Source organism: Trachurus japonicus, unplaced genomic scaffold (assembly GCF_045865225.1).
Source record: "Trachurus japonicus isolate A0001 unplaced genomic scaffold, Traja_1.0 AP031020.1".
NCBI classification, from domain to species: Eukaryota; Metazoa; Chordata; class Actinopteri; order Carangiformes; family Carangidae; genus Trachurus; species Trachurus japonicus.
Window position 1 is genome coordinate 258,796 of NW_028221153.1, and position 25,479 is coordinate 284,274.

Here is a 25,479-nt window from a genome sequence, read left to right on the forward strand (position 1 = left end):
TTTTATGCTTTTTTTTTTTTGAGCACCTGCCCCTCCAAAGGTCTCTGCAGGGGCCTGCTCTGAGGAACTCCCAGCGCCGCCTTAAATAGACACTGAGCTCATCTAATGATGCCACCTTAAAGGGTCAAGGGTCAGGTGGGCGGAGTCAGCTCTCTACCAGTGGGCGGAGTCAACTCTCTGTCAGTGGGCGGAGTCAGCTCAGTGGGCGGAGTCAGTTCTCTGCCAGTGGGCGGAGTCAGCTCTGTGCCAGTGGGCGGAGTCAGCTCTGTGCCAGTGGGAGGAGTCAGCTCTCTACCAGTGGGCGGAGTCAGCTCTGTGCCAGTGGGAGGAGTCAGCTCTCTGCCAGTGGGCGGAGGAGTCAGCTCTCTGCCAGTGGGCGGAGGAGTCAGCTCTCTGTCAGTGGGCGGAGTCAGCTCTCTGTCAGTGGGCGGAGTCAGCTCTCTGCCAGTGGGCGGAGTCAGCTTAGTGGGCGCAGTCAGTTCTCTGCCAGTGGGAGGAGTCAGTTCTCTGTCAGTGGGCGGAGTCAGTTCTCTGTCAGTGGGCGGAGTCAGCTCAGTGGGCGGAGTCAGCTCTCTGCTAGTGGGCGGAGTCAGTTCTCTGTCAGTGGGCGGAGTCAGCTCAGTGGGCGGAGTCAGCTCTCTGCCAGTGGGCGGAGTCAGCTCAGTGGGCGGAGTCAGCTCTCTGTCAGTGGGCGGAGTCAGTTCTCTGTCAGTGGGCGGAGTCAGCTCAGTGGGCGGAGTCAGCTCTCTGCTAGTGGGCGGAGTCAGTTCTCTGTCAGTGGGCGGAGTCAGCTCAGTGGGCGGAGTCAGCTCTCTGCCAGTGGGCGGAGTCAGCTCAGTGGGCGGAGTCAGTTCTCTGCTAGTGGGCGCAGTCAGTTCTCTGCTAGTGGGCGGAGTCAGCTCAGTGGGCGGAGTCAGCTCTCTGCTAGTGGGCGGAGTCAGCTCAGTGGGCGGAGTCAGCTCTCTGCCAGTGGGAGGAGTCAGTTCTCTGTCAGTGGGCGGAGTCAGCTCAGTGGGAGGAGTCAGCTCTCTGCCAGTGGGCGGAGTCAGCTCAGTGGGAGGAGTCAGCTCTCTACCAGTGGGCGGAGTCAGCTCTCTGCCAGTGGGAGGAGTCAGCTCTCTGCCAGTGGGCGGAGTCAGCTCTCTGCCAGTGGGCGGAGTCAGCTCTCTGTCAGTGGGCGGAGTCAGTTCAGTGGGCGGAGTCAGCTCTCTGTCAGTGGGCGGAGTCAGCTCTCTGTCAGTGGGCGGAGTCAGCTCTCTGTCAGTGGGAGGAGTCAGCTCTCTACCAGTGGGCGGAGTCAGCTCTGCCAGTGGGCGGAGTCAGCTCTCTACCTCTCTACCACTCTGCGTGCTCCTTTCAGGAAGTGGCGGCAGCAGCAGCAGCAGCTGCAGCGAGACGTTTGAAAACCACGTGATGACTCACACTTCCTCTAACAGTCGCCTCGCTCCGCGGCGTTCAGCTCCGCGGCGTTCAGTCGACACGGTGACACAGACGCAGAGATGGCGAGTTCCAGGTAAGATCTACTGACCCGCCGCCGCCGTGACCTCTGACCTCGTGTGGTGGCGATCGGTTTGTGTTAGTGCAGATTTCTGATCGAACAACAGTAAATCTTCCTGAGTGTTTCCTTCAGGCCTGTGTGTGTGTGTGTTTGTGTGTGTGTGTGTGTGTGTGTGTGTGTGTGTGTGTGTGTGTGTGTGTGTGTGTGTGTGTGAGAGAGTGTGTGTGTGTGTGTGTGTGTGTGTGTGTGTGTGTGTGGTGAACTGTTGCTCACGTCGTGATGATACAAGTTTGTTTCATTTTGTTTCCTGTTACTTCAGTTCTCGTCAAATCTGTTCAGGAGGTTCAGTTGGGGGGGGGGGGGGGTAGGTTCTGTTTGTTTTATTTAATTTAACCTTTATTTAACCAGGAATAATCCCATTGAGATTCAGAATCTCTTTTGCAAGGGGGTCCTGGCCCAGAGAGCAGCACAGTAGGTCCACATCAAGTACACACTTGGACAACATCAACTAAACAAACATAAAAACAGCTAAAACAGTAACAGCAAATCACATCACTACAGTAGAATCACCAGCTGCGTTCGGTGAGAGAACATGTGCATGCAGCAGTCAAATAGTCCTTGATCCTATAGCTTTAACATCTTCCATACTTGGGAGATAATCCAGTTTAAGATGACTCTGTAACTTGTACCAGGACGAGGGTGCGAATGCTTTGAAGTCACTTTCTCCAAAGACAGTCCGCGTACGAGGAACAGTAGATACATTATCAATCTATCGGCCTGAGACGACAGCTGCTGGTGTTGACTTTAGGAACCAAGAGAGAACACAAATAAGGAGGCAAGTCACACAGGATGGCCTTATAAAGAAAACAATACCAGTGTTCCCATCTACGATTGTACAAAGAAGGCCAGCCAACACTCTCACAAAGACTACAGTGATGAGTACGAAAACCTAAATCTGTTACAAATCTTAATGGTTCTGGTTCTGGTTCTGGTTCTGGTTCTGGTTCTGCTCTAGCTGACGTGTGTCTGACCTTTGACCTCAGGACTTGTTCACGCCTGTGACACAAGGTCAAAGGTCGTCGGTGCTGCACTTTATTGTGATTTCCACCTTGTTTCCATCACCGTTCATTGTCATCATTGTAACCATGACAACGGTCCCCTCATACTGAGGGAATTAAACCCAAATCAACTGTTACCGTGGAGACACTGCTGTGGTCCAATCAGAGGCAGGATGGTGATGTCATCAGGTAGCGATGCGTGATGAAAACACACAAGTCAACAGTCGGAGCGTGAACACAAGTTGTTGTGTCAGTGACGACAACTTCCACACTCTGCAACACATTATGCATCACATACACAACGTGTTGCCGCGAGCGACGCAGTGTGTTCTGTTCCTCATCACGTTCCTCCACACACAATGTTGACATCTGACTACTACTATCTATCTATACTACAGTATATATCTATATCTATCCATCTGTACTATATATCTATATATAGATACTATCTATCTATATCTATATCTATCTATACTATATATCTATATATATCTATCTGTACTATATATCTATATATAGATACTATCTATCTATATCTATCTATACTATATACTGTATCTATATCTACATCTATCTATAGATACTATCTATCTATACTGTATATCTATATATATATATCTGTACTATATATCTATATATAGATACTATCTATCTATATCTATATCTATCTATACTATATATCTATATATATATATCTGTACTATATATCTATATATAGATACTATCTATCTATATCTATCTATACTATATACTGTATCTATATCTACATCTATCTATAGATACTATCTATCTATACTGTATATCTATATATATATATCTGTACTATATATCTATATATAGATACTATCTATCTATATCTATCTATACTATATACTGTATCTATTATCTATATCTACATCTATCTATAGATACTATCTATCTATACTGTATATCTATATCTATCTACACTATATATCTGTATCTACTGTACATCTATCTATAGATACTATACTATATATCTATATCTATAGATACTATATATCTATATCTATCTATAGATACTATCTATCTATACCTATCTATAGATACTAAACTATATACGTATCTATATCTATCTCCATCTATAGATACTATCTATCTATAGTATCTATATCTATATACACTATATTACCAAAAGTATTCGCTCACCCATTCAAATGATCAGAATCAGGTGTCCTAATCACTTGGCCTTTGGTGGAGGAGGAATTATGGTATGGGGTTGTTTTTCAGGAGCTGGGCTTGGCCCCTTAGTTCCAGTGAAAGGAACTTTGAATGCTTCAGGATACCAAAACATTTTGGACAATTCCATTCTCTCAACCTTGTGGGAACAGTTTGGAGCGGGCCCCTTCCTCTTCCAACATGACTGTGCACCAGTGCACAAAGCAAGGTCCATAAGGACGTGGATGACAGAGTCTGGTGTGGATGAACTTGACTGGCCTGCACAGAGTCCTGACCTGAACCCGATAGAACACCTTTGGGATGAATTAGAGCGGAGACTGAGAGCCAGGCCTTCTCGACCAACATCAGTGTGTGACCTCACCAATGCGCTTTTGGAAGAATGGTCAAAAATTCCTATAAACACTCTCCTCAACCTTGTGGACAGTCTTCCCAGAAGAGTTGAAGCTGTAATAGCTGCAAAAGGTGGACCGACATCATATTGAATTCTATGAGTTAGGAATGGGATGGCACTTCAGTTCATAGAATGAGTAAAGGCAGGTGAGCGAATACTTTTGGTAATATAGTGTAGATATTCTGGGCAAATTGAATCGTAGGCATCTGGACTTGTATTTGTCTGGGTAGACGTTTCACCTCTCATCCAAGGGGCTTCATCAGTTTATAGGCAACAAGTCTCACTACTCCGCACTAGCTAGACAAAGACAGTGGAGTGAGACCCAGTATTTAATCTGTGTGGGAGTGGTCACCAGAGTAGCTGTGGGTGTGTTTACAAAGGTACTGGTTTCACTGGACCATGGTTGGGGTCTCCTTTAGAGTCCTGTTGTTGTCCCCTATAGAGTCCTGTTGGGGTCTCCTATAGAGTCCTGTTGTTGTCTCCTTTAGAGTCCTGTTGGGGTCTCCTTTAGAGTCCTGTTGTTGTCCCCTATAGAGTCCTGTTGGGGTCTCCTATAGAGTCCTGTTGGGGTCTCCTATAGAGTCCTGTTGGGGTCTCCTATAGACTCCTGTTGGGGTCTCCTTTAGAGTCCTGTTGTTGTCTCCTTTAGAGTCCTGTTGGGGTCTCCTTTAGAGTCCTGTTGGGGTCTCCTATAGAGTCCTGTTGTTGTCTCCTTTAGAGTCCTGTTGGGGTCTCCTTTAGAGTCCTGTTGTTGTCCCCTATAGAGTCCTGTTGGGGTCTCCTATAGAGTCCTGTTGGGGTCTCCTATAGAGTCCTGTTGGGGTCTCCTATAGAGTCCTGTTGGGGTCTCCTTTAGAGTCCTGTTGGGGTCTCCTTTAGAGTCCTGTTGGGGTCTCCTATAGAGTCCTGTTGTTGTCTCCTATAGAGTCCTGTTGTTTTCCCCTATAGAGTCCTGTTGGGGTCTCCTTTAGAGTCCTGTTGGGGTCTCCTTTAGAGTCCTGTTGGGGTCTCCTTTAGAGTCCTGTTGTTGTCCCCTATAGAGTCCTGTTGGGGTCTCCTATAGAGTCCTGTTGGGGTCTCCTATAGAGTCCTGTTGGGGTCTCCTATAGAGTCCTATTGGGGTCTCCTTTAGAGTCCTGTTGTTGTCCCCTATAGAGTCCTGTTGGAGTCTCCTATAGAGTCCTGTTGGGGTCTCCTTTAGAGTCCTGTTGGGGTCTCCTTCAGAGTCCTGTTGTTGTCTCCTATAGAGTCCTGTTGGGGTCTCCTATAGAGTCCTGTTGGGGTCTCCTATAGAGTCCTGTTGTTGTCCCCTATAGAGTCCTGTTGGGGTCTCCTTTAGAGTCCTGTTGTTGTCCCCTTTAGAGTCCTGTTGGGGTCTCCTTTAGAGTCCTGTTGTTGTCCCTTATAGAGTCCTGTTGGGGTCTCCTATAGAGTCCTGTTGTTGTCTCCTTTAGAGTCCTGTTGGGGTCTCCTATAGAGTCCTGTTGGGGTCTCCTTTAGAGTCCTGTTGGGGTCTCCTATAGAGTCCTGTTGGGGTCTCCTTTAGAGTCCTGTTGGGGTCTCCTACAGAGTCCTGTTGGAGTCTCCTATAGAGTCCTGTTGTTGTCTCCTATAGAGTCCTGCTGGGGTCTCCTATAGAGTCCTGTTGGGGTCTCCTACAGAGTCCTGTTGGAGTCTCCTATAGAGTCCTGTTGGGGTCTCCTATAGAGTCCTGTTGGAGTCTCCTTTAGAGTCCTGTTGTTGTCTCCTTTAGAGTCCTGTTGGGGTCTCCTATAGAGTCCTGTTGGGGTCTCCTTTAGAGTCCTGTTGGGGTCTCCTTTAGAGTCCTGTTGGGGTCTCCTATAGAGTCCTGTTGGAGTCTCCTATAGAGTCCTGTTGGGGTCTCCTTTAGAGTCCTGTTGTTGTCTCCTATAGAGTCCTGTTGGGGTCTCCTACAGAGTCCTGTTGGAGTCTCCTATAGAGTCCTGTTGGAGTCTCCTTTAGAGTCCTGTTGTTGTCTCCTTTAGAGTCCTGTTGTTGTCTCCTTTAGAGTCCTGTTGGGGTCTCCTATAGAGTCCTGTTGGGGTCTCCTATAGAGTCCTGTTGGGGTCTCCTACAGAGTCCTGTTGGAGTCTCCTATAGAGTCCTGTTGGAGTCTCCTTTAGAGTCCTGTTGGGGTCTCCTATAGAGTCCTGTTGGGGTCTCCTTTAGAGTCCTGTTGTTGTCTCCTATAGAGTCCTGTTGGAGTCTCCTATAGAGTCCTGTTGGGGTCTCCTTTAGAGTCCTGTTGTTGTCTCCTATAGAGTCCTGTTGGGGTCTCCTACAGAGTCCTGTTGGAGTCTCCTATAGAGTCCTGTTGGAGTCTCCTTTAGAGTCCTGTTGTTGTCTCCTTTAGAGTCCTGTTGTTGTCTCCTATAGAGTCCTGTTGGGGTCTCCTTTAGAGTCCTGTTGGGGTCTCCTATAGAGTCCTGTTGTTGTCTCCTTTAGAGTCCTGTTGTTGTCTCCTATAGAGTCCTGTTGGGGTCTCCTTTAGAGTCCTGTTGGGGTCTCCTTTAGAGTCCTGTTGGGGTCTCCTTTAGAGTCCTGTTGTTGTCTCCTATAGAGTCCTGTTGGGGTCTCCTATAGAGTCATGTTGGGGTCTCCTTTAGAGTCCTGTTGGGGTCTCCTTTAGAGTCCTGTTGTTGTCCCCTATAGAGTCCTGTTGGGGTCTCCTTTAGAGTCCTGTTGTTGTCTCCTATAGAGTCCTGTTGGGGTCTCCTTTAGAGTCCTGTTGGGGTCTCCTATAGAGTCCTGTTGGGGTCTCCTTTAGAGTCCTGTTGTTGTCCCCTATAGAGTCCTGTTGGGGTCTCCTTTAGAGTCCTGTTGTTGTCTCCTATAGAGTCCTGTTGGGGTCTCCTATAGAGTCCTGTTGTTGTCTCCTATAGAGTCCTGTTGGGGTCTCCTTTAGAGTCCTGTTGGGGTCTCCTTTAGAGTCCTGTTGTTGTCCCCTATAGAGTCCTGTTGGGGTCTCCTTTAGAGTCCTGTTGTTGTCCCCTATAGAGTCCTGTTGGGGTCTCCTATAGAGTCCTGTTGGGGTCTCCTATAGAGTCCTGTTGGGGTCTCCTATAGAGTCCTGTTGGGGTCTCCTTTAGAGTCCTGTTGGGGTCTCCTTTAGAGTCCTGTTGGGGTCTCCTATAGAGTCCTGTTGTTGTCTCCTATAGAGTCCTGTTGTTGTCCCCTATAGAGTCCTGTTGGGGTCTCCTTTAGAGTCCTGTTGGGGTCTCCTTTAGAGTCCTTTTGTTGTCCCCTATAGAGTCCTGTTGGGGTCTCCTATAGAGTCCTGTTGGGGTCTCCTATAGAGTCCTGTTGGGGTCTCCTATAGAGTCCTATTGGGGTCTCCTTTAGAGTCCTGTTGTTGTCCCCTATAGAGTCCTGTTGGAGTCTCCTATAGAGTCCTGTTGGGGTCTCCTTTAGAGTCCTGTTGGGGTCTCCTTCAGAGTCCTGTTGTTGTCTCCTATAGAGTCCTGTTGGGGTCTCCTATAGAGTCCTGTTGGGGTCTCCTATAGAGTCCTGTTGGGGTCTCCTACAGAGTCCTGTTGGAGTCTCCTATAGAGTCCTGTTGTTGTCCCCTATAGAGTCCTGTTGGGGTCTCCTTTAGAGTCCTGTTGTTGTCTCCTATAGAGTCCTGTTGTTGTCCCCTATAGAGTCCTGTTGGGGTCTCCTTTAGAGTCCTGTTGTTGTCCCCTTTAGAGTCCTGTTGGGGTCCCCTTTAGAGTCCTGTTGGAGTCTCCTATAGAGTCCTGTTGGGGTCTCCTATAGAGTCCTGTTGGGGTCTCCTACAGAGTCCTGTTGGAGTCTCCTATAGAGTCCTGTTGGGGTCTCCTATAGAGTCCTGTTGGAGTCTCCTTTAGAGTCCTGTTGGAGTCTCCTTTAGAGTCCTGTTGGGGTCTCCTTTAGAGTCCTGTTGTTGTCTCCTTTAGAGTCCTGTTGGGGTCTCCTTTAGAGTCCTGTTGTTGTCTCCTATAGAGTCCTGTTGGGGTCTCCTATAGAGTCATGTTGGGGTCTCCTTTAGAGTCCTGTTGGGGTCTCCTTTAGAGTCCTGTTGTTGTCCCCTATAGAGTCCTGTTGGGGTCTCCTTTAGAGTCCTGTTGTTGTCTCCTATAGAGTCCTGTTGGGGTCTCCTTTAGAGTCCTGTTGGGGTCTCCTTTAGAGTCCTGTTGTTGTCTCCTTTAGAGTCCTGTTGGGGTCTCCTTTAGAGTCCTGTTGTTGTCTCCTTTAGAGTCCTGTTGGGGTCTCCTTTAGAGTCCTGTTGTTGTCTCCTATAGAGTCCTGTTGGGGTCTCCTATAGAGTCCTGTTGTTGTCTCCTATAGAGTCCTGTTGGGGTCTCCTTTAGAGTCCTGTTGGGGTCTCCTTTAGAGTCCTGTTGTTGTCCCCTATAGAGTCCTGTTGGGGTCTCCTTTAGAGTCCTGTTGTTGTCCCCTATAGAGTCCTGTTGGGGTCTCCTTTAGAGTCCTGTTGTTGTCTCCTATAGAGTCCTGTTGGGGTCTCCTTTAGAGTCATGTTGTTGTCTCCTATAGAGTCCTGTTGGGGTCTCCTATAGAGTCCTGTTGTTGTCTCCTATAGAGTCCTGTTGGGGTCTCCTTTAGAGTCCTGTTGGGGTCTCCTTTAGAGTCCTGTTGGGGTCTCCTATAGAGTCCTGTTGTTGTCCCCTATAGAGTCCTGTTGGGGTCTCCTTTAGAGTCCTGTTGGGGTCTCCTTTAGAGTCCTGTTGTTGTCCCCTATAGAGTCCTGTTGGGGTCTCCTTTAGAGTCCTGTTGTTGTCTCCTATAGAGTCCTGTTGGGGTCTCCTATAGAGTCCTGTTGTTGTCCCCTATAGAGTCCTGTTGGGGTCTCCTTTAGAGTCCTGTTGTTGTCTCCTATAGAGTCCTGTTGGGGTCTCCTATAGAGTCCTGTTGTTGTCCCCTATAGAGTCCTGTTGGGGTCTCCTATAGAGTCCTGTTGTTGTCCCTTATAGAGTCCTGTTGTTGTCTCCTTTAGAGTCCTGTTGGGGTCTCCTATAGAGTCCTGTTGGGGTCTCCTTTAGAGTCCTGTTGGGGTCTCCTTTAGAGTCCTGTTGGGGTCTCCTATAGAGTGCTGTTGGGGTCTCCTATAGAGTCCTGTTGTTGTCCCCTATAGAGTCCTGTTGGGGTCTCCTATAGAGTCCTGTTGTTGTCTCCTTCAGAGTCCTGTTGGGGTCTCCTTTAGAGTCCTGTTGTTGTCCCCTATAGAGTCCTGTTGGGGTCTCCTATAGAGTCCTGTTGGGGTCTCCTATAGAGTCCTGTTGGGGTCTCCTTTAGAGTCCTGTTGTTGTCCCCTATAGAGTCCTGTTGGGGTCTCCTATAGAGTCCTGTTGGGGTCTCCTTTAGAGTCCTGTTGTTGTCCCCTATAGAGTCCTGTTGGGGTCTCCTATAGAGTCCTGTTGGGGTCTCCTTTAGAGTCCTGTTGTTGTCCCCTATAGAGTCCTGTTGGGGTCTCCTTTAGAGTCCTGTTGGGGTCTCCTTTAGAGTCCTGTTGTTGTCCCCTATAGAGTCCTGTTGGGGTCTCCTATAGAGTCCTGTTGTTGTCCCCTATAGAGTCCTGTTGGAGTCTCCTTTAGAGTCCTGTTGTTGTCTCCTATAGAGTCCTGTTGGGGTCTCCTATAGAGTCCTGTTGTTGTCCCCTATAGAGTCCTGTTGGGGTCTCCTATAGAGTCCTGTTGTTGTCCCCTATAGAGTCCTGTTGGGGTCTCCTTTAGAGTCCTGTTGTTGTCCCTTATAGAGTCCTGTTGTTGTCTCCTTTAGAGTCCTGTTGGGGTCTCCTTTAGAGTCCTGTTGGGGTCTCCTATAGAGTGCTGTTGGGGTCTCCTATAGAGTCCTGTTGTTGTCCCCTATAGAGTCCTGTTGGGGTCTCCTATAGAGTCCTGTTGTTGTCTCCTTCAGAGTCCTGTTGGGGTCTCCTTTAGAGTCCTGTTGTTGTCCCCTATAGAGTCCTGTTGGGGTCTCCTATAGAGTCCTGTTGTTGTCCCTTATAGAGTCCTGTTGTTGTCTCCTTTAGAGTCCTGTTGGGGTCTCCTTTAGAGTCCTGTTGGGGTCTCCTATAGAGTGCTGTTGGGGTCTCCTATAGAGTCCTGTTGTTGTCCCCTATAGAGTCCTGTTGGGGTCTCCTATAGAGTCCTGTTGTTGTCTCCTTCAGAGTCCTGTTGGGGTCTCCTTTAGAGTCCTGTTGTTGTCCCCTATAGAGTCCTGTTGGGGTCTCCTATAGAGTCCTGTTGGGGTCTCCTATAGAGTCCTGTTGGGGTCTCCTATAGAGTCCTGTTGGGGTCTCCTTTAGAGTCCTGTTGTTGTCCCCTATAGAGTCCTGTTGGGGTCTCCTATAGAGTCCTGTTGGGGTCTCCTATAGAGTCCTGTTGGGGTCTCCTTTAGAGTCCTGTTGTTGTCTCCTATAGAGTCCTGTTGTTGTCCCCTATAGAGTCCTGTTGGGGTCTCCTATAGAGTCCTGTTGTTGTCCCCTATAGAGTCCTGTTGGGGTCTCCTTTAGAGTCCTGTTGGGGTCTCCTTTAGAGTCCTGTTGTTGTCCCCTATAGAGTCCTGTTGGGGTCTCCTTTAGAGTCCTGTTGGGGTCTCCTTTAGAGTCCTGTTGTTGTCCCCTATAGAGTCCTGTTGGGGTCTCCTATAGAGTCCTGTTGTTGTCCCCTATAGAGTCCTGTTGGAGTCTCCTTTAGAGTCCTGTTGTTGTCTCCTATAGAGTCCTGTTGGGGTCTCCTTTAGAGTCCTGTTGTTGTCCCCTATAGAGTCCTGTTGGGGTCTCCTATAGAGTCCTGTTGTTGTCCCCTATAGAGTCCTGTTGGAGTCTCCTTTAGAGTCCTGTTGTTGTCTCCTATAGAGTCCTGTTGGGGTCTCCTTTAGAGTCCTGTTGTCGTCTCCTATAGAGTCCTGTTGGGGTCTCCTATAGAGTCCTGTTGTTGTCCCCTATAGAGTCCTGTTGGAGTCTCCTTTAGAGTCCTGTTGTTGTCTCCTATAGAGTCCTGTTGGGGTCTCCTATAGAGTCCTGTTGTTGTCTCCTTTAGAGTCCTGTTGGGGTCTCCTATAGAGTCCTGTTGTTGTCCCCTATAGAGTCCTGTTGGAGTCTCCTTTAGAGTCCTGTTGTTGTCTCCTATAGAGTCCTGTTGGGGTCTCCTTTAGAGTCCTGTTGTTGTCTCCTATAGAGTCCTGTTGTTGTCTCCTTTAGAGTCCTGTTGGGGTCTCCTATAGAGTCCTGTTGGGGTCTCCTTTAGAGTCCTGTTGTTGTCCCCTATAGAGTCCTGTTGGGGTCTCCTATAGAGTCCTGTTGGGGTCTCCTTTAGAGTCCTGTTGTTGTCCCCTATAGAGTCCTGTTGGGGTCTCCTTTAGAGTCCTGTTGGGGTCTCCTTTAGAGTCCTGTTGTTGTCCCCTATAGAGTCCTGTTGGGGTCTCCTATAGAGTCCTGTTGTTGTCCCCTATAGAGTCCTGTTGGAGTCTCCTTTAGAGTCCTGTTGTTGTCTCCTATAGAGTCCTGTTGGGGTCTCCTTTAGAGTCCTGTTGTTGTCTCCTATAGAGTCCTGTTGTTGTCTCCTTTAGAGTCCTGTTGGGGTCTCCTTTAGAGTCCTGTTGTTGTCCCCTATAGAGTCCTGTTGTTGTCCCCTATAGAGTCCTGTTGGGGTCTCCTTTAGAGTCCTGTTGGGGTCTCCTTTAGAGTCCTGTTGTTGTCCCCTATAGAGTCCTGTTGGGGTCTCCTTTAGAGTCCTGTTGTTGTCCCCTATAGAGTCCTGTTGGGGTCTCCTTTAGAGTCCTGTTGTTGTCCCCTATAGAGTCCTGTTGGGGTCTCCTATAGAGTCCTGTTGTTGTCCCCTATAGAGTCCTGTTGGAGTCTCCTTTAGAGTCCTGTTGTTGTCCCCTATAGAGTCCTGTTGTTGTCCCCTATAGAGTCCTGTTGGGGTCTCCTATAGAGTCCTGTTGTTGTCTCCTATAGAGTCCTGTTGGAGTCTCCTTTAGAGTCCTGTTGTTGTCTCCTTCAGAGTCCTGTTGTTGTCTATGTTGTCTGATAGATGAGTTATTACACTAATGTTAAGACCCAGAGTGGAATCAAATTCAATTTTCTTTTCTGTACAGCTTTAACACTTAACCTGCCACTGCCTCAAACAAAGTGTAAACCTTCACAGGTGTGATGACCGCCGGCCTCTGTGGTCCTTTGAAAGTATAATATATATATTATATATAATATACAGGGCTGGGACTTTAACACGTTAATTAAGATTAATTAATTACACAAAAATGAACGTGTTAAAAGAATTAACACATTTTAATCGCACTTATTTTTGCACCGTGGAACGTTTCTCACTGGATGAGTTTCAGGCATACTGATTATACTGGCACAATAACGAGTTAAAAAGCCGCCGACATTGATCACTGCCCATGGATCTATAAAGTTTCAATGTAGCCTAAACGCAGCTCAAACCAAGACGTAGCTACAAACCTGTCACTGTCTCACGGTGCATTTCATTATTATAAACTTCAACCTCAGAGCTGTCTGTCTTCAGACTGTCCTGACCTGTCCCTCAACATCACACAGGGACAACATGGAGCTGTGCTGTGATTGGTTACTGAGTTTTATTAATGTTTACATCAGTTTATGCTTCTGTGATTTAAGTAGTTAAATACAGTAATCAACATAGTGTAGTGGCAGGAAAGACCATTTACCAAATGTCTTGTTACTTAAACATTTTTCATTGTGCTGTGCTCTAAAAATAAACTAACAAATACTAGTGTAGAGTCCTATAAGGAATGTTCAGCTTAAATTTTCCCCTTAAATTTAGGTTCTCAGGAAAATCGGCGCTTATCAGGTAATCGTTAATTGATCGATAAGGTCCATTAAATAATGATTAATGAATTAATCGATGATTTGCATCCCTACTCTGTTGGTCTTGGTTAAGTACCGCCTTGAAAAAAATAAACAATGTTTTGTTGCTTAAGCTTATGTATTCAGTCATTATTCAATGGTATACTAAAATCCATGTGAAAGAAATTGCTTCTCACTGTTCTCAAGTCAAATATTTATATGCGATTAAAAATGCAATTTCGATTAATTAATTACAAAGCCTCTAATCAGATAATTTTTTTTAATCGAGTCCCGATCCTAATATATATATAATATATATATAAAAAGATCTTTGTATTGATGGTCATGTTGTTGCCCCAGCTCTGGCAGCTGCAGCTCAGCTGTCCTCTCTACTTGGCAGCAGAGGGACAGCGGTTGTGTAACCACGGTGAAGCAATCACAGCTGCCAACAGGAAGTGGAAGCTAAACACACTCACTTCTTCTTTGTTGGTCCTCAGAGTCACAAACCTGCGGAGTGTGAAGCCGCCGGTTCCACCTCCACCCGTGCAGAAGCAGCCGCCGCCGGTTCCACCGCCGCCCGTGCAGAAGCAGCCGCCGCCGGTTCCACCGCCGCCCGTGCAGAAGCAGCCGCCGCCGGTTCCACTGCCGCCCGTGCAGATGCGCATCAAGAGCTCCCAGACGACCACGGAGCGGCTGAGCCAGTCCAAGTCCATGGTGCTGCAGGACTCCGACCTCCCTCAGAAACCTGTACGTACCAGATAGATACTATCTATCTATACCTATCTATAGATACTATACTATATATCTTTATCTATATCTATATCTATCTATCTATCTATCTATCTATCTATCTATCTATCTATCTATCTATCTATACTATATAAACCTGTACGTACCAGACCAGCAGCTTCTCCAGATCTCAGGTCTTTGTACTGACTGTGTCTATCTATACTATCTATATCTATATCTATATCTATCTTTACTATATATATAAACCTGTACGTACCAGACCAGCAGCTCCAGGTTCAGGTCTTTGTACTGACTGTGTTCTGTCAGCAGATCTCAGGTCAGATCTCAGGTCTTTGTACTGACTGTGTTCTGTCAGCAGATCTCAGGTCAGATCTCAGGTCTTTGTATTGACTGTGTTCTGTCAGCAGATCTCAGGTCAGATCTCAGGTCTTTGTATTGACTGTGTTCTGTCAGCAGATCTCAGGTCAGATCTCAGGTCTTTGTACTGACTGTGTTCTGTCAGCAGATCTCAGGTCTTTGTATTGACTATGTTCTGCCAGCAGATCTCAGGTCAGATCTCACGCCACCGCAGGAACCAGTCGCAGCACAACGTCGCTGCAGGAGCTGCAGCGTTCGGCCCTTTGGTGAGGAGGAACCTCGACACCCGACGCCTCAGTCTGACCCCCCGACCCCCCCGACCCCGACCCCGACACTCAGCTGTGTGCTTGTGTTTGTGTTTGTGTTGCCAGGTGGAGCTGAAAGGTGAAAACCTGAACATAGCCAAAGTCTCAGAGAGTGGGAAGAAGCAGAGGAAGAACTGGAGCTCCATGTGGACGGTGCTGACTCCAGACCAGCTGCTGTTTTATAAGGACAGACAACAGGAGACCACTCTGGTATCTACTGTCTCTACTGTCTGTTACTACTGTCTGTTACTGTCTGTTACTGTCTGTTACTGTCTCTACTGTTTCTACTGTCTCTGAGCTCCATGTGGACGGTGCTGACTCCAGACCAGCTGCTGTTTTATAAGGACAGACAACAGGAGACCACTCTGGTATCTACTGTCTCTACTGTCTGTTACTACTGTCTGTTACTGTCTGTTACTGTCTGTTACTGTCTCTACTGTATGTTACTGTCTCTACTGTCTGTTACTGTCTCTACTGTCTGTTACTGTCTCTACTGTCTGTTACTGTCTCTACTGTCTCTACTGTCTCTACTGTCTGTTACTGTCTCTACTGTCTGTTACTGTCTGTTACTGTCTCTACTGTCTGTTACTGTCTCTACTGTCTGTTACTACTGTCTGTTACTGTCTCTACTGTCTGTTACTGTCTCTACTGTCTGTTACTACTGTCTGTTACTGTCTCTACTGTCTCTGAGCTCCATGTGGACGGTGCTGACTCCAGACCAGCTGCTGTTTTATAAGGACAGACAACAGGAGACCACTCTGGTATCTACTGTCTCTACTGTCTGTTACTGTCTGTTACTGTCTCTACTGTATGTTACTGTCTCTACTGTCTGTTACTGTCTCTACTGTCTGTTACTGTCTGTTACTGTCTCTACTGTCTGTTACTGTCTGTTACTGTCTCTACTGTCTCTGAGCTCCATGTGGACGGTGCTGACTCCAGACCAGCTGCTGTTTTATAAGGACAGACAACAGGAGACCACTCTGGTATCTACTGTCCTTATCTACTGTCTCTACTGTCTGTTACTGTCTGTTACTGTCTGTTACTGTCTCTACTGTCTGTTACTGTCTCTACTGTCTCTGAGCTCCATGTGGACGGTGCTGACTCCAGACCAGCTGCTGTTTTATAAGGACAGACAACAGGAGACCACTCTGGTATCTACTGTCTCTACTGTCTGTTACTACTGTCTCTACTGTCTCTACTTTCTCTACTGTCTCTACTGTCTCTACTTTCTCTACTGTCTCTACTGTCTCTACTGTCTCTACAGTCTCTACTGTCTCTACTTTATCTACTGTCTCTACAGTCTCTACTGTCTCTACTGTCTCTACTGTCTCTACTGTCTCTACTGTCTCTACAGTCTCTACTGTCTCTACTTTATCTACTGTCTCTACTGTCTCTGAGCTCCATGTGGACGGTACTGACACCAGATCAGACAACAGGAGACGACTCTGGTATCTACTGTCTCTATTGTCTCTACTGTCTGCTACTGTCCCTATCTACTGGTTGCTTCAGCGGGGCGGGGGGGGGGGGGGGGGGGGGGCAGTCAGGGAGTCAGTCAGGGTCCCAAACAAAGGAGCACACAACCTTTAATGAAACTCAATTCTTAGATACTCAGCAGTGTGTCCACAAAGGTTCCAAACAATAACAACAGTCCACCAGTCAAAAGAAGACGCCGACCCTTCACCCTAAACCTTCCTCTGCCCAAAAACTATCAATTCAGTTCATTATAGACTAAACTCGGTATGTCAGTCCTCTCCTGCTGCCTCAGTGACAGGGTGAGGACGAGCTCCTAGTGAGGACAATGTCCTAGTGAGGACGAGCTTATAGTGAGGACGAGCTTATAGTGAGGACAATCTCCTAGTGAGGACGATCTCCTAGTGAGGACGAGCTCCTAGTGAAGATGAGCTCCTGATGAGCTCACCTGGCTCTGGGCCACAGGTCCTGCTGTGGTGGAGGATGAGGGGGTTAGGGGATTTGAGCATTAGGGGATTAGGGGGTTAGGGGGTTAGGGGGTTAGGGTGGAGTGAGGCTGGTGTTCTCCAGAGCTTTTTCCCTTCTTCCTTTAGATAGAACAGAGGAACATCTTGAAGGCCAGAGGACACAGGAGTGTCTTGAAGGCCAGAGACCAGAGGAGCGTCTTGAAGGCCAGAGAACAGAGGAGTGTCTTGAAGGCCAGAGACCAGAGGAGTGTCTTGAAGGCCAGAGACCTTTAGATAGAACAGAGGAGCGTCTTGAAGGCCAGAGACCTTTAGATAGAACAGAGGAGCGTCTTGAAGGCCAGAGACCTTTAGATAGGACAGAGGAGCATCTTGAAGGCCAGAGATAGAACAGAGGAGCGTCTTGAAGGCCAGAGACCTTTAGATAGGACAGAGGAGCGTCTTGAAGGCCAGAGAGCTGATGACTGAAACTCTATAACAGAAATCAAACATTTCTTTCTCTCTCACTCTAACAGAAACCAGGAGGAAAGACCGATGTGGTTCTGCTGAGTGGAGCGGTGGTCGAGTGGACAACAGAGAAGTCGAGCAGGAAAAATGTCTTCCAGGTATCAAACCTGTTGCTTGACGTAGAACCGGGTTCAGGGTTCAGCCTCACACTGAAGCTCTTTGTTCTGACCACTACAGGTCACAACAAACACAGGAAGCGAATACCTCCTACAGGTCGACAGTCCCATGACCGCCGGCAAATGGTACGACGCCATCAGAATGGCCATCAACTCTTCAGTAAGAACCTTCAAGTCTTCACACGCACTGGAATACTTCACTGTCAGAGATTCCTGATGTAACGATGCTCTTTGTGTTTCCAGAGTAAAGCAGATGGAGGTTTTCCCCTACAGAGGTCAAGCAGCACCGAGTACCTACCGAGACACAGCTCGCTGCCGGCCCACGGCTCGCTGCCGGGACACGGCTCCGCCTCCCCCAACCCCAAGCAGCGCAACCCGGTGCACCGCCGCTCCATCAGTCAGTGACTTGTACCAGTGAATGAGCAACACAACAATAGATGACACTAACTGGGTTTTCATCCAAATGTATCGAATTTAAGAGTAGATTTTGTGAAAATGCGCAAAAAGCAAATGCGAATTTATGGCCGTTTCCATTCGTTATTGTTTTGCGATTATTGGGAGAGGAGGAGTGCACCGTGAGATTACGTCATAAGAGAGCGTGAATGTGTCCAACAGTTGACACTCAGTTGACACTCAACATCATGAACAATTTACTTACTTTCCGGACTAGACGCACCTGTACATAATCCGCACCAGCTAAATGTTAAACACTTGAATATAAGGGTCAGGTTTTCATGTTGTAACATGAGATATTTCCACAGAAAGGTTCAAGGTTCAAGGTTCAAGGTTTTTATTTGTGTCCCCGTAGGGCAATTATTGTTGGACAGAAAAACAGTCGGGAACTGTGACAGTCTGTTCTGGTGACGCTCCTCTCCTCCATGTGCATTTGGTTACAATGAAGCCGGTGAAACATCAATAACTGGAGCGGTGGATAACGTTACATAACATATACGATGTTACAGCGTGTGATTGTGTAGTCTTAACCGTCATGAACAAAAGATTACGGTTACGGAGTGTGTTTGTGTTGCGGTGCTGAGACGAGAGCTGGGACACCGCCTCGTTCCCCATTTGTTTGGGAACGTCGGCGGATGAAGGACTGTTGGGAAGTCGTCCTCCAGCAGCACTTCACCCACAAACTCTGGCTCAATTCACATAACCTGTTTCCATAACAAAAAGTTGCATTTTCCTTATATCGATACGCTGACAAATCCACCCCCCCAAAGAGTAAAAACTTTTATTGGCATTTACTACCTTTTTTCGAATTTCCGGTGTTTCAATCCAAGTATTTATTCGTAATTTTTGAAAATGCGAATAAAAAAAGGTGGATGGAAACGCAACTACTATCAGCACAGCACATGAACCAGTGTTGATGTGTGGCAGCTGGAGCCACAAACACAGCTGTTACTATAGTAACTACACATCCCTTGTGTTGTTGTTTCTCCTCAGACATGTTCAGCAGCTCAAAGCTGAAGCACAGCGCGTCAGACAGCGCCGACAAGAACGGAGTGAAGAACAGACTGAAGAAGTTCATCAACAGACGTCCGTCCATGAAGACGCTGCAGGAGAAAGGCATCATCAAAGGTTCCCACCTCCTCTTCTGTGTCTTTGCATTGATAAAAACAAATCCCAGCTCAGTTTTTCTATGAACTGAGTTACGGAGGTTATGAATGTTTGTAGAGTTTGTCGACTACAGAGATAACTGTGAGAAAAAGCTTGTGGTTGATTTAATGACAACTGTTCAGGACTGTGACAGTGCAGACTGAAACTCTCTCTGTGACACAAATGGCTCTACGACTGTCTCCTATGTTGACACATCAGTGTGACCACCTGCTGTGATGTCATTGATCAGCTTGGTTCACTAAGTGCTAACAATAAATCACAGCGAGTACCAGTACAGAGATACAGAGCTGTCGCCATGGGAACCTGATGTGTCAGGACGAGCAGGTCCAGCCGACGACGAGTCACTAAATAAAAGACTTGAAAGCTCTGAGAATAAAATGTCTCTTGTCCTCTCTGTGGTTTAGACACAAACACATGAGCTGAAGTTGTTTCCGTTGGTTTGTGGTCACGTGTGAATCAAGCACCAACTAGAATGTGTAACTGAAGCGCTTTGGCCTCAGAATCCCTCACACGTTCACATGCTGAGCTTTGAAACATGCAGAAGAAGCAGCTTCAAAGTCAAAATACAGTTTATCTGCAGTGAAGAGATGTTTCAACACACTGAACCAACAGTAACGTCCATGTTGTTGTTGTGACGTTCCAGACCGAGTGTTCGGCTCCCACCTGGCCACCCTCTGCCAGCGAGAAGGAACCACGGTGCCCCGGTTCGTTAGGACCTGTGTGGAGGCCGTGGATAAACGAGGTACGTTCACCAGCAGCTGCTTCGAGCGCTGCTACCACGAGGACTCTGTATCTACTGGTTGACACGGTCCACTAGGACTCTGTTTCTACTGGTTGATACGGTCCACTAGGACTCTGTTTCTACTGGTTGATACGGTCCACTAGGACTCTGTTTCTACTGGTTGATACGGTCCACTAGGACTCTGTTTCTACTGGTTGATACGGTCCACTAGGACTCTGTATCTACTGGTTGATACGGTCCACTAGGACTCTGTTTCTACTGGTTGATACGGTCCACTAGGACTCTGTTTCTACTGGTTGATACGGTCCACTAGGACTCTGTTTCTACTGGTTGATACGGTCCACTAGGACTCTGTTTCTACTGGTTGATACGGTCCACCAGGACTCTGTTTCTACTGGTTGATACGGTCCACCAGGACTCTGTATCTACTGGTTGATACGGTCCACCAGGACTCTGTTTCTACTGGTTGACACGGTCCACCAGGACTCTGTATCTACTGGTTGACACGGTCCACTAGGACTCTGTATCTACTGGTTGATACGGTCCACCAGGACTCTGTTTCTACTGGTTGATACGGTCCACCAGGACTCTGTATCTACTGGTTGACACGGTCCACTAGGACTCTGTTTCTACTGGTTGATACGGTCCACCAGGACTCTGTTTCTACTGGTTGATACGGTCCACCAGGACTCTGTTTCTACTGGTTGATACGGTCCACCAGGACTCTGTATCTACTGGTTGACACGGTCCACTAGGACTCTGTATCTACTGGTTGACACGGTCCACTAGGACTCTGTTTCTACTGGTTGATACGGTCCACCAGGACTCTGTTTCTACTGGTTGATACGGTCCACTAGGACTCTGTATCTACTGGTTGACACGGTCCACTAGGACTCTGTTTCTACTGGTTGATACGGTCCACTAGGACTCTGTATCTACTGGTTGACACGGTCCACTAGGACTCTGTATCTACTGGTTGATACGGTCCACTAGGACTCTGTTTCTACTGGTTGACACGGTCGATGTCTGTGGTGTATCTGATCGATCACTCTGTGCTCGACTGTTTATGACTGTGACTCCAGGTGCTCAGGGATTGATTCCGCTGTTTGTTGTTGTTGAGTTGAGCGGCTACTAAAGTGAAGCACGAGTAACTGCCTCACCTCCGAGTGTGTCATTTACTAGAGAGACCCACAGTTCACACTTTAATAGGAAACATACAATAACATAACTACAACAGATGTGGGTTGATGAACGTCCTGATTGGCTGTGACTGTCTGCAGGGCTGGAGGTGGACGGCATCTACAGAGTCAGTGGAAACCTGGCCACCATCCAGAAACTTCGCTTCATGGTGGATGAAGGTTGGTTTCCTACGCAGAACAGCAGCTACAGCAGCCAGAGGCTCTGACGACAGTGAACATCCCAGTGGACTAATGAATAGTCAACATACAAACTGATCCAGGTTCAGTTCAGAATCATTTGGGGGCTGTTTCAAATGCAACAAAGATTCAAACACAGATGAACAACAACTCATTCCTCACATACTTATCAATGCTTCATATTAGTGTTGGGGTGGGACAATGCAAGTTCATGAACAAAACATATAGAACTGTAAACAAGCCGGATTTTCCATCCGTTGTTGGATTAGATATTTATTTGCAACAGTATTGAAACCAACGATGCCTCTTCCAGTTGACACAACGTCACACAGCTGCAGACAAGCAGAGTGGGGGGTGGGGTTATTCTATATTTATTCATTTACTGTGCAAACTCAGACATGTTACACATCATTGTAGTCATGACCGTGTTGTCCTGTGTCCCCAGAGGAGGAGCTGGACCTGGACCACAGTCAGTGGGAAGACATTCACGTCGTCACCGGAGCACTCAAGTTGTTTTTCCGTGAACTTCCAGAGCCGCTGTTCCCGTTCAGCTCCTTCCAGCCGTTCGTGGAGGCCGTCAGTGAGTAGACGTCAGCGCAGTTATCTATTTGTTTTTGTCTATTTGTAGTCCAGCGCGACCTGTCCCGCTAGCACACCTGTGTGTGTTTGTGTGTCTGTGTGTGTTTGTGTGTGTGTGTGTCTGTGTGTGTGTTTGTGTGTGTGTGTCTGTCTGCATGTGAGAGAGCCGGAGAAACGCTGTTCAAAAACTTTTATTCTTCTGTGCCAGACTATGGTGAACACGTTTTATTGAACAGACGTTTATTCTGCTGAATGAGCTCGGACGCCGGCGGTTGTTCAAGCACCGGCGCTTATTTGCACGTGGGCGACTATTTGGTCATCAACGGTATATTTCTGTTCCAGCTTCTGTCAACGTCTGTCTCATAACTGTCTCTGTGAGAGTCACTGTTGGACTCTTACTGAGACAAACCACAGACACCTGTATGACGCCCGTTTTGAAATTCCAAAATGGCCGCCATACAGGTGTTTGTGTAAGTGGCAACATTGGGTTTTGGAATCCCCAAGGTCTGCAGATTCCAAAAAATGTTTAGGTCAACAAATCCCCCCAAAAATTCCCACAAAAGTACACAGTGAACCTGACTAAACCTACTAACCCGAACCCTTATATACTATACTACTATATATATACTATAACCTACTAACCCTAAGCCTTATATACTATACTACTGCATATATATATATATATATATTTATATATATATATATATATATATATATATATATATATATATACATACTATAACCTACTAACGTGAACCCTTCCTACCACAAACAGAGATCAAAGAGTCCAAGCAGAAAATCCAGGCTGTGAAGAAACTGATCCAGGATCTGCCCAAACCGAACCAGGACACCATGAAGCTGCTGTTCAGCCATCTGCATAGGTACTACTACTACTACTACTACTACTACATCACTACTACTACTGCATCACTACTACTACTACTTCACTACTACTTCACTACTGTCAGTACTCGCTACTCCCAGCTGAGACATCTAGAGGAGAGTCAGAACAAACATGTAGTTCTACTTCAGACTGGATCAGAACAAACATCTAGTTCTACTTCAGACTGTGACAGTTGAACTCACTCGACTCGTCTCCGTTCACACACTCCAGTTCAGAGTGAGTTGTTGACAAAGTAGCGTTTAACTTTGTCAATGTTTGACTGATGAGCAGATTTAAATTAATCCACAGGTAAAGCAGTTCATTGATAATCCGATTATAATTGTTTAGTTACTCGTACCTAATTGTGAACTGTGGAAAAACATTAATGACAAATAGTGATGGCCAGATGAAGCTTTATGAAGCATTGAAGCTTTTCATCAAATTGGTTCACTCAAGCACAAAGCTTCTTGGGGCTTCATTTGCTCTACTACGCCATCTACTGGCCAAACAAAAGTATCACAATGATATTAGTGGTCTGTAGATAGACGTATATTTTGAACTTCGTACTGGTTTAAATAGGCCATTTGTGTTCATAAAGAGTCTTAAGGGAAAGTGGGAATGGGGGTGTAGACAATGAATATGCTTGGTTTTCCATGTAGTTTTTCCTCAGTGGATGTGAGGGTCCAAGGACAGAGGATGTTGTTACGAAGCCATGTAAAGCCCTTTGAGACAAACTGTAAAAACGGGCTATACAAATAAAATTGCCTTGCCTTGCCTTGCTTGTGTTGACGTGGGTTGTGAGACACTGACTGTGCTTGTGAAACTTATGGAACCATTTTCATTCATTTTTATTGAGAAACAACAATTTTTCTACAGTTTTCGGAATAAGGCGATTTCGTTTCTTACAAAGGATTTCACCTGCCTTTGAAAACACCCTCTCACAAGGCACAGAGGATGCTGGTGTGCTCAAGAACGCGATTGCAAGCTTGTGCAGGCTTGTGCAAGCTGGGGTAGATGTGTCGTTCCCAGTACTTGAGAGGATCCTCTTGTCTGACAATGTTTGGCTCCATCATGTACCGCTGGACCTCTCCAGCGACATCGGCAGTGACATACTGTCTTCTTGAGTTTGAAGTTTCACAGCATTCTTTTTTTCCATACATTTTAAAGAAGAGAAGTGGTGACACAGCTCCTTATGAAAGACATAGATCCGGGGCCTTGTCTTCATAACTTTGTTTTTGTGTATAAAGAATTTGGCAAGGATAATTATTGTGTTGATTCCGAGGTCATTTGAAGGTTCATTTATATGTATACCATACAAGATAGTCTCCTTCTTTACACCAGAGAAATTGGCAAATCTGGAAGACAACCAGTCATTCAGATCCTCCCAAAAAACATTAACATACCTGCAATCATAAAACAAGTGCTCTGCAGATTCAACTTCATCATTAGGAAGAGGGGAAGCAGAAAAGACGGGTTACAACTGGCCTGCTTCTTTTTTTTTTACATCCCACATCCATGATAAATGCTCTGTCTTTTTCATTAGGCCCTCGTTAATCTGAAAACAGTAAGATTGAATAAAATTATGTTGTTTTTAAGAAATCTTGTAAGACATTGTTTTACTGTTTAATTTTCATTGAATATCAGAAAGTAGGGATAAGTAGTCAACTAGTATAAAATAACATGACACCGTGGACTGATGTTCCTCCTGTCCTCCCCTATCTGATGTCCAATGTCTTCACATGATCGCATGAACCCTCACCCTTCCAAATGAGCATCATACGTAAACTGTTTTACTGGGATCTACACAAAGACCTAACCCTCTAAAAGTCCAACTCTCTGTTTTCAGACTTCTGGCCTTTTCCAGGAAGAACCTGATGTCCACTCAGGGCATCGGCATCGTGTTCGGCCCCACGCTGATGTGGCCCGAGCTGGACGCAGGAAACATGGCGGTCAACATGGTGTACCAGAACCAGATCGTGGAGTTCATCCTCACCGAGAGCCGAGACATCTTCAACCTGGACAGGAAGTGAAGGTTCCTGAGGTGGAGTGGATCGCTGATGGACTTGCTCTGGAACATGAAGTCACATTAATGGACTGTATCAAATAAACTCTTTTCTGTGTGTGAAGATGAATTTGTAATGAACTCAGCTGACACTGGGAGGAGATTTATATGTATATGATATTATACAGTGGTAACCTGTAATAACTGTGGTTCGACATCATGAAGCAAAGGAGAAACTCAACTTTGATTTTCAGCCACAAAGCACAAGATTCGGTCCAAAGGTTCAGATCCGCAACAGTCAGGGTTAGGGTTCTTGTTTCAGCAGTTTCAAAACCAGCAAATATTACAATGTGGAGCGAGAGTTGAAACCAGCACCACAGTCCAACTGATGTGACCATGATAAAACAGTAATAAATAATATATTAAGATATGTGCGATGTGATGAAGAGGAGCTACTGCTGCTTCCTCACTGAGAACAACAACACTTCAGTGTGTCCACGTGAACAACAAACAACACAAACAGCAGCTAGATGTCTTCTAATCAGACTTTTGTTTTTTTCTGAAGTTGAAACAAATCAAGTTTTCTGACTGTAAGGACCATTAACCTTTTCTATAAAGCTTTATCAGTGTTTGTTGTGTGAATCGTGTATTTCCATGGTTACGTTTGTTTCACCCTTCAAAGCCAAGAGACAGAACGAGGCCAAACATGGGACATAAAGAAGTTTATTACAGAGAAACATTACAACACTTGTGCTTCAGTCGTGAACTTGAACCTCTGAACTCTGAACCACGTCACTGTCACATTAATGTGCACCACACTGTGAGACTCCGATGGACCACACACTCGTCTATTTACACACACACATATAGGAGTCAGCAAGTCAAAGCTGCTCCAGATGTTCCTCCAGAGTCTGGTGACAGATGGTCCAGATGTTCACCAGATCAGAGGAGCTGAGCCATCGTTACAAACACACGATGACTCCGTTAACCCTCAACAGATCCATCGTTACAAACACACGATGACTCCGTTAACCCTCAACAGATCCATCGCTACAAACACACGATGACTCCGTTAACCCTCAACAGATCCATCGCTACAAACACACGATGACTCCGTTAACCCTCAACAGATCCATCGCTACAAACACACGATGACTCCGTTAACCCTCAACAGATCCATCGCTACAAACACAGTTTCGTTAACAGAGTCTCCGTTTATCAGTGATCACTGTAACTGATCACTATTGACCCTTTGCACGTGACGTCAGGTTCCACTCGCGGTAGCTATGGACGCCATGATGGACGGCAAAAGAACAGTGGACGTCAATTTAATT

At 46.5% G+C, this 25,479-nt stretch overlaps 1 protein-coding gene across 3 annotated transcripts; it reads left to right on the plus strand.

The window, feature by feature from the left end:
- The first annotated feature begins 1,455 nt into the window (after positions 1-1,455).
- On the plus strand, positions 1,456-24,554 carry arhgap15 (Rho GTPase activating protein 15). Of its 3 annotated transcripts, none has more exons than XM_085772875.1 (13): positions 1,456-1,513; positions 13,472-13,721; positions 14,267-14,347; positions 14,453-14,596; positions 16,836-16,925; positions 17,005-17,103; positions 17,187-17,340; positions 18,390-18,524; positions 19,207-19,305; positions 20,586-20,663; positions 21,127-21,261; positions 22,036-22,141; positions 23,990-24,554. In XM_085772875.1, the coding sequence occupies exons 1-13, from the start codon at positions 1,500-1,502 to the stop codon at positions 24,171-24,173; spliced, it is 1,569 nt and encodes a 522-aa protein (XP_085629001.1). In that variant the 5' UTR covers positions 1,456-1,499; the 3' UTR covers positions 24,174-24,554. The 3 variants fall into 3 exon arrangements, with proteins under 3 accessions (XP_085629001.1, XP_085629002.1, XP_085629003.1); XM_085772876.1 differs by having other exon boundaries at positions 1,457-1,513; positions 14,279-14,347; positions 23,990-24,551; XM_085772877.1 differs by lacking the exon at positions 14,267-14,347 and having other exon boundaries at positions 1,458-1,513; positions 23,990-24,543.
- Positions 24,555-25,479: the final 925 nt, after the last annotated feature.

Excerpts from the sequence above, each read along its gene's own strand:
- arhgap15 (XM_085772875.1), top strand. Across the intron at positions 16,926-17,004 it reads GCAGGAAAAATGTCTTCCAG|GTCACAACAAACACAGGAAG; the intron begins GTATCAAACCTG and ends TGACCACTACAG. Across the intron at positions 20,664-21,126 it reads TCGCTTCATGGTGGATGAAG|AGGAGGAGCTGGACCTGGAC; the intron begins GTTGGTTTCCTA and ends CTGTGTCCCCAG.